The sequence below is a fragment of the Theropithecus gelada genome, chromosome 1, assembly GCF_003255815.1.
Source record: "Theropithecus gelada isolate Dixy chromosome 1, Tgel_1.0, whole genome shotgun sequence".
NCBI classification, from domain to species: Eukaryota; Metazoa; Chordata; class Mammalia; order Primates; family Cercopithecidae; genus Theropithecus; species Theropithecus gelada.
Window position 1 is genome coordinate 67158547 of NC_037668.1, and position 18991 is coordinate 67177537.

The window sequence follows — 18991 nt, forward strand, 5'->3', positions numbered from 1 at the left end:
TATCTAAATATTGCCAAGTCCCGTATTTCTTTTCTCAGTTACTGACTGGATATTATTCTAAAGATCTCCTAAGTTTATACATACAGCTATTTCTCCTTGTGTGCTAACCAGCTGTTCTAATCTTGTGTTTATTTTTCCTTTTAGGGAAATCCTTAAGTCAGCCGACCCCTCCTCCCATGCCAATCCTTTCACAATCTGAAGCAAAAAACCCACGGATCAACCAGCTTTCTGCCCGCTGGCAGCAGGTGTGGCTCTTAGCACTGGAGCGGCAAAGGAAGCTGAACGACGCCTTGGATCGGCTGGAGGAGGTAATGCCCTGCTGAGTGGCCTTCCCTGAAACAAAGTGATTTTTTCAATCAAAACACAGCCCTTCTGTGGCTCTCTAAATGTGAACCGTGTGTCCTAACTGACTTCTTCACAAATAGAAACAGACCTATACCAAGCCAGTACCCATTCTTTGAGGCCCCTGAATGAGAAAAGACACATTTATAAGAAAACCATTCATGACAAAGTAGGCCAAAGCTTCTAGGTGTGGAAAGCAAGAAAACAGCCAGTCCATAGTGAGGGCCAGGACGTGATCTGCCTCAGCATCTTGCTGTGGTTGGGAATCAGGAACAGAACTTTGGAAATTTGTCTCCAGATATGTAGCAGAGCACAAAAATGACCCTTGTTGAGCCTTTCATGTAAAAACAGATGCTACACAATTATGAAATAGGAGTAATTTTTAATGATTTTGTTATTTTATTAGTCTTCACTTGATCATGAAAAGCAACTCTATTTTGAAGTGTCATTACCCAGTAAAAAAAATATATAGTATTGTACTTCCTAGTTTCTAAAACAAGCCTCTAATATATTTTGTATTTTTTTATTTGTGCATATCAAAGCAGCTATGCCTGGAAGTGAGTGTTCTGTGTTTTATTTATTTTTTCCTTAGGTCAGTTGACTTTTAAGCTTATTGGGTTCTTGGTGCTTTTTTTCCCCCCATTCCTTCTAACTTTGGAGTTTGAAAGACCAAGGGGAAACTGCTGCACTGTTTAAGTCATTTTGAGTGTATATCATTAACATAGACTTAAGTAGCTGAAAATTGTCTTGCCCACTGCATAGGCCTGCTGTTTTCCATCAAGGCCAAATATTTAACATGGAGGTCAGATGGGAAATTTGCTCTCTGGTGCCATTCCAAAGAAACATGCTTGGATACAACACTGGGTTCCCAATGCTTCCATCCAGAACTCGGATTTTCTCATTGAAATCTCAGAAGATAGTGGTAAACACGAGCCTCCTCATGTGAGCCCTATGTGTGATTATAATGCCTTTCAAAACAACATAACTGAGGAGTGCTAAGGATCTCCCTTCTGGGTTAGAATCCATTCCCTTGCATCTAAGAGAGTGATCCTTTGAAAAGCCCAAAGGGAAAGCAAGGCTGGCTTCACCCATTCTCATTCTATGTGCTCCATATTTTCCATGGTGGTTCAGTTATTGTTTCTCTTGCTATTCCATTATACCACAGCTCGTGTAAATAGTCATGGCTTTAAGTGAAGGAGCCAGATTGTGCCTTCACAAAAGAAGCAAACACATAGATTTCATTGTTGGTGCCCCCTGGAAGCATGGCTTTACTGAATGTCTGAAAGTTTGGTATGCTCTGGGCAACTTTTGAGGGCCCAAAAAATAAATCTTATTGACACTTCTGATTTCTGTGTAGTTGAAGGAATTTGCCAACTTTGACTTTGATGTCTGGAGGAAAAAGTATATGCGTTGGATGAATCACAAAAAGTCTCGAGTGATGGATTTCTTCCGGCGCATTGATAAGGACCAGGATGGGAAGATAACACGTCAGGAGTTTATCGATGGCATTTTAGCATCCAGTGAGTCTAGTCATCATCCCAAACATGGGTCACGCCTGGATTCCTTGCGCTTTGTAGAAGCTGTGATATTCTAGCTAAACAATCTTTCTGAAGCTGGCCAGGAGCTATGGCTCACACCTGTAATTTCAGCACTTTGGGAGGCAGGTGGCACAGGCATGGTGGCACACCTGTGGTCCTAGCTACTTGGGAGGCTGAGGTGAATCACCTGAGCCTGGGGAGGTCAAGGCTGCAGTAAACTGTAATCGTGCCATTGAAGTCCAGCCTGGGCAACAGAGTGAGACTCTGTCTCCAAAAAAAAAAAAAAAAAAAAAAAGACAGTGGTTAACCAGAGGTTTTCAGCTGGGAAACAATATGATTCACACTTCCCTTTGTGTAGCAGTTTGTCAAGAATCTAAGACAGTAATCTAAACATAGGAAAACTTCATACTATTAATTCCAAACTGTCACTATTCTGAAATAATCTAAATATTCAATAATTGTGGGGTGGGTAAGTATATTCTTGAGTGGTAGGTGTGTGGGTGGTTGTAATATTATGTTTATGCTTTTTGGTATATCTGAAATGTGGAATATTACCTTTTTTTCATTGCATTTGGGTTTGGGGGGCCTATAAGTGGATATGTATTACTTTTCAGGAAAAATCAAGACATAAATTTTTTTGCTCTTAAGTATTTATGGCCAAGAGTGGTGGCTCACACCTGTAATCCCAGCACTTTGGGAGGCCAAGACGGGTGGATCACTTGAGGCTGGGAGTTCAAGACCAGCCTGGCCAACATGGCAAAACCTCATCTCTGCTAAAAACACACAAAAAATTAGCCGGGCCTGGTGGCAGGCACCTGTATTCCCAGCTCCTTGGGAAGCTGAGGCAGGAGAATCGCTTGAATCTGGGAGACGGAAGTTGCAGTGAGCTGAGATTGCACCACTGCACTCTGCCTGGGTGACAGAGCGAGACCTTGTCTCAAAAAAAAAAAAAAGTATTTCTCTTAACTGCTAACCAAACAAGTAAGCCCTCTTTTAAGTTTCAAAATATGATTCCTTTCCTCCAGAGTTCCCCACCACCAAGTTAGAAATGACTGCTGTGGCTGACATTTTTGACCGAGATGGGGATGGTTACATTGATTATTATGAATTTGTGGCTGCTCTTCATCCCAACAAGGATGCGTATCGACCAACAACCGATGCAGATAAAATTGAAGATGAGGTAAGGGAAATAATTATATTTTGAGTATACTTCTGGCTATAGGTTTATAATATCCTGAATTTGGTTGGGTTCAATGATCATATTAGCCTTTGACTTGTCTGTTGGGAGATAATTATTTGGAGTTCTATTTTGAGATCTCTTTTTAGATAGCATTTCAAAGAGTCCCAGAGGATCTCTGACATCTGAGCTCTAGCTCAGGCTAGATAGATGACTCAAGTGAGTCATGTCTGTGTGGTGCTCTGAAGTTTACAGAGAACCTTTGCAGGGTACCATACTCATCCTCGTTCACTTGTCCTGTGTTTTGGGATAGACTCATCTTACTCCTGAGCATGCTACCTGGAATCTAGGGAAATGGTCTACCAGTGTAGCATTTAAGGCTTATTTAAGGATTGAAATGAACTGAGCATGGTGGCTTACATCTGTAGCCCCAGCACATTGGGAGGTCAACATGGGAGGATCACTGGAGCCCAGGAGTTCGAGACCAGCCTGGGCAACATAGTATGATTCTGTCTGTCCGCCGCAAAAAAAAAAAAAATTAGCCAGGTATAGTGGCAAGTGCTTATAGCCCCAGCTACTCAGGAGACAGGTGGAAGAATGACTTGAGCATGGGAGGTCAAAGATGCAGTGAGCTGTGATCATGCCACTACACTCCAGCCTGGGCAACAGAGCAAGACTTGTCTCAAAAAAATAAATGTTTAAAAGGGGGGTAAAATGTAATGTTTAAAATGGTGTATGTCCATCATGCTTTCTGCCTTGTTAAAAACTACCACACTGGGCCAGGCGCAGTGGCTCATGCCTGTAATCCCAGCACTTTGGGAGGCCAAGGCGGGTGGATCACAAGGTCAGCAGATCGAGACCATCCTGACGAACATGGTGAAACCCTGCCTCTACTAAAAAATACAAAAAAAATAGCCGGGCGTGGTGGCGGGTGCCTGTAGTCCCAGCTTCTAGGGAGGCTGAGGCAGGAGAATGGCATTAACTCGGGAGGCGGCAGAGATCGTGCCACTGCACTCCAGCCTGGGTGACAGAGCGAGACTCTGTCTCAAAAAAAAAAAAAAAAACTACCACACTGAAACTACCAAATTGATTAGTGCCATCTGGTAATCCTAGCATCTGTTGATAACAGATCTTGGGAAGGGAGAGGTGCTGGAATAGGTCTTAGGAGTGGCCCTGGAACACACCAGGACTTCCAGGGAATCTCAGTCTCCTAGGGTGAAATTTAAAGCAGTTCATAATTTGCTTTATTAATAATTTGATTTTGATGTCAGCATATTAGCAATTTTCTCTGAAGGAATTTTGAAGCAGGAATAAAGAATGTGTTATATAGTCACTTGGGAATTTCTTTCATGCCTTTTCTTTCTCAGTGTCTCAATTAGTTCACTTAGTAAGAACATATACTAATTTGGAACAGATGATAAATGCATATGTCAGAAACCTGAAATACCTAAAAAGTAAATAATGAGCTGGGCGCGGTGGCTTATGCCTGTAATCCCAGCACTTTGGGAGGCTGAGGCAGGCAGATCACCTGAGGTTCAAGGCCAGCCTGACCAACATGGAGAAACCGTCTCTCTACTAAAAAAATACAAAAAATTAGCTGGGCGTACCTATAATCCCAGCCACTCGGGAGGCTGAGGTAGGAGAATTGTTTGAACCCAGGAGGCGGAGGTTGCAGTGGAGCTGAGATCGCGCCATTGCCCTCCAGCCTGGGCAACAAGAGCGAAACTCCATCTCAAAAAGAAAAAAAAAAAAGTAAATATTGAATAGCCTCCCTGCTTATATGTAAAAATCTTTGTTTCTCTAAATAGGAAGTCTTACTGTACCCTTTACACTTTTTTTTGTTCACAACCAATAGGTTACAAGACAAGTGGCTCAGTGCAAATGTGCAAAAAGGTTTCAGGTGGAGCAGATCGGAGAGAATAAATACCGGGTAAGGAAGAGAAAAACCAATACTTTGTGGTGGTGGTTTCTCATATGTGGCTGATCCCACCTTTTCCTCCTGTTGCTTAGAGTCCCAGAGCCCATCAGACTTGAGATGTGGTCACTCTCTGACCTCGTCTCTACAGATGCCAAGTGTCAGGTACCCTGTTCCATCTGAAAACTAGTCCATATCTACTTAGATAGTAGTAGTTTGTATTTGAGTTTTAAGATAGGAGATATTTCAGAGCTGTCACTTCACATCTGACAAAGTCTTTAGGGGGATGAAGGTACCTTTGGAAACAATTATATCTAATGACTGACCACTTACCCCCAAAGAGATGGTCATTGTGAGCCTGAGTGGCTCCCAGGCTAGAGAGGCCTGGGGAAACTGTGTTGAAGCCCCAACAGATACTGTGCCTGCTCTGGGCTGGGCTACAAATGGGGCCCAGGAGCCCTGAGGAGACATCAGGCTCAGTGGTCTTCTCTGGAAAGCCATGCTAGGTGTGGCGATAACTGACAGTGAACTATACTTGTGTTTTAGCTTCTTTTGGGACCAGGGTCAGGGACATAGAAGAATCTGAAACAGGTCTCCTAAAATATATCAGCAGCTCATCAGGATTCTCTAAAGTCCTAAGAAAAATCTCTGATTGGCAAAGAGGATTTAGATTGCACTAAGAAACACAGGAAGATCCATGTTTCATTAGTATATCCAAAATGTCCTCAAAGTACATCACATCTACCCCATGCTACCGTTTCCTGAGGAGCACTGGGTGAATCTGCCTTAAATATAACCTAGGGCATTTAGTTAATAAAGCTCCAGGTGATCTTATGCCTGCTTGTTGGGTTTTGTTTTCTTGTTTTTTGTTTTTAATTATTAGAGAAATAAATTAACAAGAACAACATAGAGTGGAGAGTTAGTTCATAGTTTATAAAACCACATCCCTGGCCAGGCATGGTGGCTCACACCTGTAATCCCAGAACTTTGGGAGGTAGGGGCGAGTGAGCAGATCACTTGAGGTCAGGAATTCAAGACCAGCCTGGCCAACATGGTGAAACACCGTCTCCACTAATAACACAAAAATTAGCTCGGCTTGGTAGTGCACGCCTGTAATCCCAACTACTAGGGAGGCTGAGGCAGGAGAATTGCTTGAACACCGGGGTTGGAGGTTGCAGTGAGCCGCGATCACGCCACTGCACTCCAGCCTGGGCAACAGAGTGAGACTCTCAAAAAAAATAAATAAATAAAATTAAAACCACATCCCTATGGCAGGAGCTTGATAAGAATATGTTCGGTGTGTGTCACTTTGACAGAAGAACGTAATGATATGATTTTCATTCCTTAGTGTTAATTTGACAAAATGTTCTCTTTTTTTTTCCCCTCCTTTTCCTCCATCCTTTACTCTTACTGTCTATAGTTCTTCCTCGGCAATCAGGTACAGTGTGCCTTGCAATGTTCTCCTTCTCAATGGATATGGTCTGTGTAGCTAATGCTGCCTGTTCTTCGCTATGGGGAGAGGATGTACTCTGAAGCATGCCTGGGTCACACCTGGTTGTCTTACCAAGTGGAGAAACTGCTGATGAGGCCAGCATTGCAAAGCTGTCTTAGCAGCAAAAGAATATAAGTATAATTTTTTTATAAAGGAGATGAAGTGGAGGAAACTGAAGCTATGGTATCAATCCATTCCACTTCTAAAAAGAGAATGGTTTTGTACTTCTGTGTTAGAAGTCACATTACCGAACAGCACAGTTCTTATTTATGTTAGAATCTTTTGACAGTTAATAAATTTTGTAATGTATGGTAAGTCAATTCCCGAAGAACTTCAGTACTGTTTAAATATGTTTTTAATATTTCTAGTTACTTATATTGCATTTTATAATTACAAGGTACCTGAGAAGTGTAGTGTGGAGATCATAATTGGCCGTGGCCTGAAGTATGCTGATGATGGCCAGCCATCCAAGATTTAATGGGACCAAATTAGACTTGCAGAAAAGATTGGATGCTTTGACTCCACTTGGTAACTCTAACCTTTCAGATCTTTTTGAGTGCTGTGGGGTCCTGTGTCCTCCAATGTGGAAGGAAGTTGCATGAGTAAAATCTGTCTCTCTGATATGAAATTATAAACCCTAAGAGTTGATTTGAGGCCCTCAAACATCCCAGGCCTTGCAAGTCACTATAGAAATGTTCTAGGCAAGTGAGAAGAATAGGGGATAAGAGAAAAAAACTAAAGATGAGAACAAACTGACTTTAAAAAAAAAATCATTGCTTGAGAGTGTCCAATATGCCTATATGCTGGTGACTGTGTGTGAATGCTAGGGTGCCTTTGAAGAGGGTGCCGACACCCTCTTCTAGTGCTCCATTGACCTGGGGAGGGTCAGGTGAGTTCTAATGTTGGGAACGGAATTATGAAGTTCATTTTATACACAGGCACCTGAGGCCTCAAAGATCACATGCCTACTCTCACACAGCTAATGTCAGCCACTGCAAGAACTCAAGTCCCTGTAAGGGGTTTTCCTTTTGAAAGGTGGAAACAAAGTTACTGACCCTTAGGACTCTTATTCTGAGTTCTTTGCCTCACTGACAACCCTGTCCTACCAGGTGTGCACAGGTCTCCATTTTTAGAGCTGCCGTGATCCCTCCCACCACTCGTGACTCTGGCCTCAACCTCCCCAGCTACAGTGGCTGCTGGCTTGGTCAAACCTCCTTTCCCCCATAACTTAGCAGAAACAAGTTAGAATCTTTCAAAGAGAGCTTTAGTGAGAAATTAAGTTGGGGGGGACATGAAATAAATGGAGTGATAAATTATAGTACACAGTATTCCAAGAATAAAGTACTCCCGGGCTTCCTTCCTGATTCACCCTGGGGCACAGGCGCATACTCCCTGCCTCTCACCCATCCAGAGAAAACCCTTTGCAGTGATTCAGGCCAGCACTGCTCTTGGGTGGAATCCTCCATGTCTCAGGACCTCCCACAGGGCTTCCCATTTTCACTTGTGGGGCCCATCTTCTGGGAGGGGGGCTCTCACAGAGTCTGGGGGGGGGGAACTTCCTTCCCAAGACAGGAGGTGTATTCTCTTTCAAGTCTGGGTTCAGTGCTGCTGCTACCACACAGTGGTTTTGCTGTAGTCACTTTGTATAAACATGTTTAAATTGTATCAGATGAGAGGTGTGGTACTACTTTTATTTTCAAAGTAAAGGGCTGGGAGGGAGGATACGGTATTTTTCAATCACCTTGCCCATGCAAATAGTGCATTTGAGTCAGAGCAGCTAAGGAATATAGAGAATTACCACAAATATATTAATTTTGAGGGAGGAAGGCTATATGACCTCAGATATCCTTTCTTGCATTTTCAGTTTTTCTGCCTTGTTTTAAAGTTAGAGTTGTCCTTTATAACATTGAAAATCCTACCACCTCCATACCTGAGGAACCCCTGAATTAAATAATTTTAGGAATTCCATTTCTCCAACCAAATGTTTGTTTGTTTTGGAAACTCTGCATACTTCTCTTTTGTTGCTCCTTACTTCATTTTGGAAAGAGGATAATTTATGCCATGAGAAACTCCAAATGTTTAGAGCTGGGAAGTAGGAATGTTTGGGCAAGAAAAAAGGGAAAACATAAATAATCAGAAATGCTTGTTTTAGGATCTAAAATGATTATTGGATACTGTTTATAATCATCGTGGGAGCTGCAATTTTTCATTGCTTCAACTCAATTTTAGTATAAATATGACCTAATCATTTGTTCAGCTGAAGAAACTTTTCTTCTGGTGACATTGCAATTAGCAAATACTTCGGGTTTATTTCTGAAAACCTGATGCAGAAAATCAAATTTTCTTCTAAGCTTGTAATAATGATGCTTTGCAAAGGTTTCCTTAAGGCTTGAAATAGTATTTGCTATTTTCCATTTAGCTTTAAAGCATACTGTATTCAGAAGTTGACATCCACCATCTTTCTTTTAGGAAAACAAATTAGCATACCAAGAATATGAATTTTTAATTGGGCAGAATCTCTTTTAAAAAAATCAAATGACCTAACACTTTGTCTGCCTTCCTACCTCTCCTTTTGGTGCAGAGGCAGTGGTGTGACCATTAAAAGTTAATTTTATCCCAATAGAAAGTATATTGGCTGGGTGCAGTGTCTCATGCCTATAATCCCAGCCCTTTGGGAGGCTGAGGCTGGCAAATCTCAAGGTTAGGAGTTCGAGACCAGCCTGACAAACATGGTGAAACTCTGTCTCTACTAATAATATAAAAATTAGCTGGGCGTGGTGGCACACGCCTAATAAACCCAGCTACTTGGGAGGCTGAGGCAGGAGAATCGCTTGAACCTGGGAGGCAGAGGTTGCAGTAAGCCGAGATCACGCCATTGTACTCCAGCCTGGGCAACAAGAATGAAACTCTGTCTCACAAAGAAAAAAGTATATCAAGACACCAGTTTTCAGGTTGATATTTCTGCTTTTCTATTTTTAAAATCCTTTTGTGAAATATATAAAAATGCAAAATTGTGAGAGTTAAAAATTCTCCCGTAGCTATCAAATTGTCATTCCTGTCTGAATACAGTCTGCTTTGGGAGAAAAATACAGATCTACTTTAAGACATATATATTAATTAAATTTCCTTTTGATTCTGCAGTTTGGGGATTCTCAGCAGTTGCGGCTGGTCCGTATTCTGCGCAGCACCGTGATGGTCCGCGTTGGTGGAGGATGGATGGCCTTGGATGAATTTTTAGTGAAAAATGATCCCTGCCGAGGTAAGGAACCATTCTGAGCATGAATTACGTGTTAGCTATGCCCCCAGCAGTGATCAGATATTACAGGAAGCACTGATGGTGGGGTCTGTCTGTTTTTATTTTGTTAAGCTGCCCGGGTGTCATCCCACTAGCACAGATTAGAACTCAGGGGTGCCAGCATAGGCCAGGGAGAAAAAGCTGAAGAGGTTGATGCCGTTTGGGGAGGTAGGTCTAGAGGAATGCAGTAATGAGAATTAAGAATGTATTGGTGTTACTTGAATGTTTCAGTTTGGGGTATTAAATTAACACTATCCTAGAAAGGAGGCTGGTGAAGCCCTTTAGGTTCCCTCTTAGTGCCTCAGATCCCTTTGCCTGTAATTCCTGTGACTGACACTCAGGGAGGGTGTTAGGCCCTTCTCATCCAGGGAAGAACTGGTGAGCCCCCTAGACCAGGAGGGAGGATGAAGACACCTACGTGTAAGCCCATTCACTTGTAAGGCAGGTGGCCACCTAAGCAAGACCATGGGTTGTCTTTCTATTAAATGTGAAAAGGCTGGCCCACCAGCCCAGAAGCATAAGGAAACTGTCAATTTAATGAGTGGTGGCACCTGCAGCTAGGGGGTGTGTGGGAACTGCAACAGGGAAGAGATGACCAATTCCAATTGCTAAATCCTCTTCAGCTGTGTCCTTGCCTTTTTCCTGTTAGCAGAGCTGCATGTGGGTGCACAAGAGGCTCCCCCACTGTCTGCCAATTTGTCTTTCTTGACTAGTTTCTGCGTTTCCTGCCCTGTCTCTGTTTCTTTGTGTTTACATATTTTTTATTCTAGTTCACCATCCTGGGAGTAAAATAAAGCGCTCTGATTCCAGCTCTTCGATTTCCAGTCAGTCTCCCATAGGTTGGCTTTTAAGCTTTGTCCCTCTTCCTCACACCCTAGCCCATTGAGAATGGCTTTGCTTCTTAAACTGTAACATCTCTTGGTTCTGTGTATCTGCTGCATTCATGAATGCTTGAAATGGCCAAACCATAGCTTTTCTAACTACTCAAGTTGATGGTGCATAAAATACTGTTGAGACTGTCCATGGAATTTGTTTTGAGTTTCTATTTAACAAATACTTGTATAGTTTTATGTGCCACAGACTGTTACAAGTACTTTACAAGTAACACATTTGTGCCTCATATGAGGTGTAGATGCTTTTATCTGTGTTTTACAGAATAGGAAATTGAGGCATAGAAAACATAAATATTTTGCCCAAAGACAACAACTAGTAAATGGCAGAGATGAGATTCAAATTCAGGGCAATCAGAGTCTAGAGTATGTGCCCCTAGCCAGCATGTTACATGTTTCAGAGACTGACACACCTTTGTGTGTGTTTATTATTGGATCAGCCTGCATAATTATTAAGGTTTATTTATAAACCTAGCAGAAATGTTTACTGTACAGTACATAACTTCTTTGGAAATGATTTATAGTCATATTCTGAAGCATTGAGTGAGGACAGAGCTAAACACAGCAGTTTTCACATGAATTCAGATATGCCCATAAGTAGTTCCTCTTATTTTAATTCATTTGTGTTTACTACAGTAAACCAGAGTAAAAGTTCAGCAGTAATAATTTTCATTAGATGTTCCTTTTTTAAAAAAAATTGGGGCCAGGTACAGTGGAATCCCAGTAGGTTGGGAGCCTGAGGCAGGAGGATTGCTGGAGCTCAGGAGTTCAAGACCAACCTGGGCAACATAGTGAAACCCCGTCTCCAAAAAAATTTTTTTTAAATTAGCTAAGCATGGTGGTATACACCTGTGTAGTCCTAGCTACTCTGGAGGCTGAGGTGGGAGTATTGCTTGAGCCTAGGAATTCAAAGCTACAGTGAGCCGTGATCGTGCCACTGCACTCCAGCCTGGGCAACAGGGCAAGACTCTGTCTACAAAAAATTAACTTTGAAAACACTTTCTGATAAAAACTTGAAAGTATTTAGTTTTAGAATTTAAAAGTCGTCTTTTATTGCTTTAATGAGAAACAATATATGCCGTTTTAACTTTAACTCAGTAAAACAACTTTATTCCTTTTCAAATCTATGAATAAGGTCCATTTTTCCTATCATGTATGATGGTACTAAATAGAAGATATATTGCATGTGGCATTTTGGAATCCTTGATTGCCGTTTCTTTGCTGCCTGCTCTGTTTGTGATAACATCATGCTGCTGGCCCAGGAGAACACTGCTTGCTTTGTCCTTATCTTAGTATCTGAAATTTGGAATCCCAAGGAAATTGGGGAGGGCCATCTAGAAGTTATTTTCTATGAAAGCTAGTCACCTTTTTTAGCATCCCTTGGAGCAAACAAGGTAAGACTTTCCTGTGTCTCTCCAGGACTGCTCTCCTGGAACTCAGTAATCATCTCAATCCATTGGCTGTGGAGAGAACTCTCCAGAAGTTTTAAATTTCATAACTTTATTAGCGATGGGCAGGATGTGCTATCTTCAATCAAATAAAAAATGGTTCTAGGCAATGAACACCTAAGGACTAGGATGGATTATAATAAGGTAGAAGGGTGTGAAGGTTGAGAAGAGAACAAAGTTATTTGAAAAACTGTATTGGAAGTTCTATAAGGATTAATATGACTTCTGGAAACACTGCTTACAGTAGGTTTTGTACTCATTGATGTTGCATATTTCCTTGGGTCTCTGGACCACAGAGAATGCTATACTGAGGACAGTACAAAGTGCGTGACAAGGTTCTTAACACCAGTGTGCACTATCATTTCTTACCTCCCTTTACACAGCTATTTTAAAAGGTAGAGCGTATCTCAAACTGCATATTGCTTTAGTCATGTGTAAAAAAATGAAAATATTTTGCTAGCTAGATTTGCCAATCTCCTGGTACTGTGAAAATCAGATATTTCAGTTTCTGAATTTATCCATGGCGCAGGAAATCATGATGTTTTGGATGGAGAGAAAACCAGTGCTCCTGCCTAGATAATAGGTATACCTGTACCTAAGGTACTGTGTATGTTTTTGATCATTAGACATATTAGCTCCCCCAGATAAGTGAAGATCTAAGAAATTTCATTTATGAAGATTTAAAAGACACATTTTGGCATAGAACTGATTTTTTTCAGATTGTTATACAAATAACATAAAATTTACCACCCTAACCATTTTTAAGTACAAGACTGAGTACATTTGTGTCGTAATACTGTCACCACCATCCACCCACAGAAGTCTCTTCGTCTTATAAAACTGAAACCCTATAGCCGTTAAACAATAGGTTAGAACTGAATTTTAACATGCCCGCACCAGCCAATGTCAGGTGGCCAGCATAACTCCCTTAGCAAAGACAGCCTCTTTGGTGGTTGATGAACTGAGCTTGAGGTGGCTGCCATCATGGTCTGGTTCTGCAGGTTCAATGGTAGATCTTTTCTCCAGTGAAAAGAATGGTGAGGGGGAAAATCCTATCACAGTAGTCAACCAAGTACTAGTACTAGTCAACCAAGTACTTCTCTTTTTTTTAACTTTATAATACCCAATGTTAGGAAAATATTTGAATCAATGTAAACATTAGAAGTACCTTTACTACTAAATTCAAGTGCTAGGACATAAATTTTGCTTAATTAGAATTTGGTGTTTCCTTCTAGTTTGAGAAAAATGTTTACTTTCTACTTTTGGGATTGCCCCAGAAATCAGTTTTCACAGCTTCCGTTTATTGTTTGTTGTCGCCTCCTCCCATCCCAGCCTTTTCTAGCTTATCAAAGTATTAATTGCCCTCTTAACACCTTTTTTAATTCTTAAAATTGGCCGCTTTTAAGTTTATTTCTGAAGAAATAGCTTTCATTTCTTCCAAGTGGTGTATATAAAATGTTCCTTACCAAGAATCGTTTCATTGCCTTGCATCTTCAAATATTTTCTTTTAAAATGCAAATATCTTGGCCGGGCGCGGTGACTCACGCCTGTAATCCCAGCACTTTGGGAGGCCGAGATGGGCGGATCACAAGGTCAGGAGATCGAGACCATCTGGCTAACACGGTGAAACCCCGTCTCTGCTAAAATACAAAAAATATTAGCCGGGCGTGGTGGCGGGCACCTGTAGTCCCAGCTACTCTGGAGGCTGAGGCAGGAGAATGGCGTGAACCCGGGAGGTGGAGCTTGCAGTGAGCCGAGATAGCGCCACTGCACTCCAGCCTGGGCGACAGAGCAAGACTCCGTCTCAAAACAAAAACAAAAATAAAATGCAAATATCCATGTGAGTTATAGCATATTAAGCTAATATTAGCTAGGCATGGCTTAGCATAAATTAATTATTCATTGGTCTCTTGACCGAGATGAGAGCACCAGAAATATGGGAATTTTACTGTTGTGAGCTTAAGAGCATAAAGACCAAGAAGATGGAAATTACAGAGAGAGGAAGGAAAATAAAAGGGAGAAGACAAGACTCTAAAACCCCAATTTAAGTAAGCCATTATTTTTATTTTTCACTTGAATTTAGAACTTACTTTTTTTTTTTTTTGGAGACAGAGTCTTGCTGTGTCACCCAGGCTGGAGTGCAGTGGCACAGTCTCGGCTCACTGCAAGCTCCGCCTCCCAGGTTCACACCATTCTGCTGCCTCAGCCTCCCCAGCACTGGGACTATAGGCGCCCACCGCCACACCCAGCTAGTTTTTTTGTATTTTTAGTAGAGACGGGGTTTCACCGTGTTAGCCAGGATGATCTGGATCTGACCTCGTGATCCGCTGGCCTCGGCCTCCCAAAGTGCTGGGATTACAGGCGTGAGCCGCTGCACCTGGCAAGTTTAGACCTTCTAAATGAGGCATCATGGAAACGTGCAGGAGCTAGCTAACCACTGTTTACAGTCTCAGATTACCTTAATGCCTATATTGCGTGCCTTTGGCATGGCTGTAGTAACCTGGAAGGATGACGATAGGGAATTGTTCACACATCTTTGCATCTCTAGCCAGTGAAATACTATACCAAGAGGTGACCATTGACTAGAGATTTCCCTGTGAAAACAGGGACTGTCTCGTTATGTTTATTTGTTTCGTTATGATGTGTAAGCGTACCCTAAGAAGAATGACAAACTGTATTTTCCCAGCATCCTGCATGCACCCAGCTAGGAAAGCAAGTGAGACACCCTTTGGGCCCTCAGCAGTCATTTAATGAGGCGTTACAATGTACCTACCTCATGATAGCCTCTGGGACTAACAGGGTCATGACATAGGAGATCAGCATAGGATCCTGTGATAGAATTAAACAGATTCTCAGATCACAAAATGCACAGGTTAAATGTGTTGCCGTTAACATGGGATAATCTTCCTTCTTGTACTATCTTTCTTATGGAAAGCTATTCTATCTGCTCTTTTAAATTGCTTTAACAGTCTATATGTAGTAGATGTTGGCAGTCACAAATTTAACCTTGTGGTTTCAGTCATGAAAATTCATGGATTTGCATTTGTGGCTGGTGTGCAAGAGAGCCGGTCACTCAGCGAGAGAGTGAGCCTCACTGGCCACTGACTCCTCCTTCAACACAGCTTGGTGCTTCTGTTCTTCATCCCCATGAAATAATGAGCACTTCTTAATGGAAGCACTTCTTAGTGAGTTCATGAAGGTTGCGAGATCTGTTCCTTGAAACTGTTGAGAGACTATTGTTTTCAGAGGCTATTTCAGAGAAACAGAGGCTACTCTGTTTCACGGATACTTACTGAAACCCTAAATGCAAGCCTGGCACTGGGATCCAAAGGTAAATTAAGATGATGGTCCCTGCCTGCAGAAGCTCTCAGCCTAGTGCAGGGAACAAACATGTGAATACATGCCCTTCTATTTGGTAAAATGAGTAGTTGAGAGAGCAAGAGAGGAAGAGATGACTGCCCATTAAGATGGAGAAGGTATCAGGAAAAGGACGTATTGGGCCAGGCATAGTGGCTCACACATATAATCCCAACACTTTGGGAGGCCTAGTGGGGAGGATCACTTCAGGCCAAAAATTTAAGACCAGCCTGGGCAACATAGCAAGACCCCATCTCTGTTTTAAAAATAAATATAGGCCGGGTGCAGCAGCTCATTCCTGTAATCCCAGCACTTTGGGAGGCTGAGGTGGGCAGATCATGAGGTCAGGAGTTCGAGACCAGCCAGGCCAATATGGTGAAACCCAGTCTCTACTAAAAATACAAAAAAACTCGCCGGGCATGGTATCATGAGCCTGTTGTCCCAGCTACTTGGGAGGCTGAGGCAGGAGAATTGCTTGAATCCAGTAGCTAGAGGTTGCAGTGAGCCGAGACTATGCCACTGCACTCTATCCTAGGCAATAGAGGGAGACTCTGTCTCAAAAAATAATAATAATAAATATATGGCCAGGCACGATAGCTCACACCTGTAATCCTAGCATTCTGGGAGGCTGAGCCGGGCAGATCACCCGAGGTCAGGAGTTCAAGACCAGCCTGGCTCACATGGTGAAACCCTGTCTGTACTAAAAATACAAAAATTAATTGGGCCTGGTGGTGTACATATGTAACCCCAGCTACTCGAGAGTCTGAGGCAGGAGAATCGCTTGAACCGAGGAGGCAGAGGTTGTGGTGAGCTGAGATTGTGCCACTGCACTCTAGCCTGGGCGACAGAACAAGACTCCATCTCAAAAAATAACTAAATAAAAGGCCGGGCACGGTGGCTCAAGCCTGTAATCCCAGCACTTTGGGAGGCCGAGACCATCCTGGCTAACACGGTCATCCTGGCTAACACAGTGAAACCCCGTCTCTACTAAAAAATTAAAAAAAAACTAGCCGGGCGAGGTGGCGGGCGCCTGTAGTCCCAGCTACTCGGGAGGCTGAGGCAGGAGAATGGCGTGAACCCGAGAGGAGGAGCTTGCAGTGAGCTGAGATCCGGCCACTGCACTCCAGCCTGGGTGACAGAGCAAGACTCCGTCTCAAAAAAAAATAAAAAAATAAAAATAAATTGTGTGTGTGTGTGTGTGTGTGTCAGTGTATGTGTGTATATACTGCACTCCGGTCTGGGTGACAGAGTGAGACCCTATCTCAAGAAAAAAGGTTTTGAAAAAGGAAAAGGAGATGTTGCTTCAGCTACATCTTAAAGGAGGTAACACTTGACCAGACAGGAAAAGGGATCTGGATGTTCTCAGTACAGAAACCCCATGTTCATATGAACAGAAGTGTCAGCAGCTGAAAAAGTAAGAGGACAAGTAGTCCCATGGAACTGCAGCCAAGTGTACAAGGTTAGCGACCAGATAAGACTCTGGACAGGGGTCAGCATCAGGGGCCAGGTGATGGATGCCAGACCACTGGGTCCTGGGTACTTGCCACATTGTGCCTTCCTAGTCCCCAAGATGTGGTCCTCAAAAAAAATGAAAAGTCATGGTCAAATGCATTTGGGAGATGCTGAGTTAAAGCTCTCCCAAGCAGGGAAATACAGAGGACCAAACCCCTTTTGTAGGAAAACCCTAGAAAACCTCACTTGGTAAATTCTGCTATAAGCAGTGAAACACTATGGAAGGATTCTGAACTGTTAACAGATTTTCATTTAGAAATTTATTCTGCAAAATACAAAAATTAGCCAGGCAAGGTGGTACATGCCTATAGTCCCAGCTACTTGAGAGGCTGAGGTCGGGGGATCGCTTGAGCCTGGGACGTGGAGGCTACAGTGAGCCATGTTTGCGTCACTGCACTCCAGCCTGAGTGACGAAGTAAGACCCTATCTCAAAAAAAAAAAAAGAAAAGAAAAAGAAAAAAATGCATTCTGCAGAATGAGAGAATGAGTGAGGGCTGGGTGGGTGGTGAGATGAGAAACAAGGAGGCCAGTGGGAAGGCTGCTACAGATACCCATTGGGGAGGGGGTGCTCCATGAAACACCTGAGTGCAAGGGGGCGTGCACAGGCTCAGGGATTCAAGAGGCATTCGAGGTAGAATCAATAGACTGAACTGTCCTCGGGAGGGAGGGACCTACGTTGGTGCCAGGGTTTTGGTTCCCAGCTCTGGTCATGTCTTATCAGCCATTGGATATAACTTCTGGCATCCAGCAGGAAGGCCTGCCCTGCTAATACATTTGGAGTTGGGTGTGACTGTATGGTGGCACTGAAGCCTCAGTGGGTGAGGTCATCAGCAGGTGGAGTCTAAGAGGGAGAACGGGACTGTGGACAGATCCAGAGGACACCCATGTTTTAGAAGTGGGCGGGGAAGAGAGGTCAGCAAGGGAGCAGGCGTCCTTGAAGTCAGGGGAGGACAGGGTTTCAAAACCAAGAGAGCAGCGTGTAGTAACCCTCCACGTGCAAGTTACAACAGTGGAGGGATGCTTTTACCTAACAAATTGTCAGATTTTTTTCCTGTATGCACTCATGCTCATAGCACAATAATTGGCCAGAATGAAGTAAATTTAATATACTCATATTATTTTGGAGAATGTACACTAGTATAACATTTTGGAATCAGCTGGCATCTGTCAACCTTGACACATGGTTGACATTTATCAGTTGATGTTTTTACCTAAGGTAAAACATCATGTAATTTCTCCCCAGAAAATCTACATGTAGAAATTTATCCTAGGCTGGGCGCGGTGGCTCACGCCTGTAATCCCAGCACTTTGGGAGGCCAAGGTAGGCAGATCACGAGGTCAGGAGATCGAGACCATCCTGGCTAACACGGTGAAACCCCGTCTCTACTAAAAATACGAAAAATTAGCCAAGCGTGGTGGCGGGCGCCTGTAGTTCCAGCTACCCAGGAGGCTGAGGCAGGAGAATTGCTTGAACCCAGAAGGCAGAGGTTACAGTGAGCCAAGATTGGGCCACTGCACTCCAGCCTAGGCAACAGACCAAGACTGTCTCAAAAAAGAAAAAATAAATTTATTCTAAGGAAATATAGTGGGTACATGCAAAATGTTTTACAAATTGTCATAGCATTGGCTACAATGTTTAAAATATTTAAACAAAAATGCAATATTGGACTGGTTAAATAAATTCACATCCATATGATGAAATAATACATAGCAGCTAGTTAAAATTTTGCATGAGACATGTAGCGCATGGAGGAAAGTTTCTGGGGTGGCTCAACGCCTGTAATCCTAGCACTTCGGGAGGCTGAGGCGGGTGGATCACCTGAGGTCAGGTCAGTGTTTTTGAAACCCTGTCCTCCCCTGGCTTCAAGGACGCCTGCTCCCTTGCTGACAGCTCCTCCCTGCGCACTTCCAAAACATGGGTGTCCACTGGGTCTGTCCACAGTCCCGTTCTCCCTCTTAGAGATATATATACACACACATATATACACATATACACACACGTATACACTTAGTATACATATATAC

General features: G+C 42.8%; 1 protein-coding gene across 4 annotated transcripts in view; it reads left to right on the top strand.

Moving 5' to 3' along the window:
* The window catches only part of MACF1 (microtubule-actin crosslinking factor 1), a 407350-nt gene that overhangs the window by 378662 nt on the left and 9697 nt on the right, over window positions 1–18991 (top strand). For 2 of the 4 annotated variants that reach the window (XM_025361720.1, XM_025361729.1), the window contains exons 56-61: window positions 145–308; window positions 1700–1862; window positions 2906–3060; window positions 4913–4987; window positions 6393–6410; window positions 9606–9723. In XM_025361720.1, the coding sequence (XP_025217505.1) occupies window positions 145–308; window positions 1700–1862; window positions 2906–3060; window positions 4913–4987; window positions 6393–6410; window positions 9606–9723 (693 nt within the window). Of the gene's footprint in view, window positions 1–144; window positions 309–884; window positions 900–1699; window positions 1863–2905; window positions 3061–4912; window positions 4988–6392; window positions 6411–9605; window positions 9724–10529; window positions 10599–18991 lie in introns of all 4 variants that reach the window. The other 2 variants (XM_025361739.1, XM_025361749.1) reach the window with 2 other exon arrangements.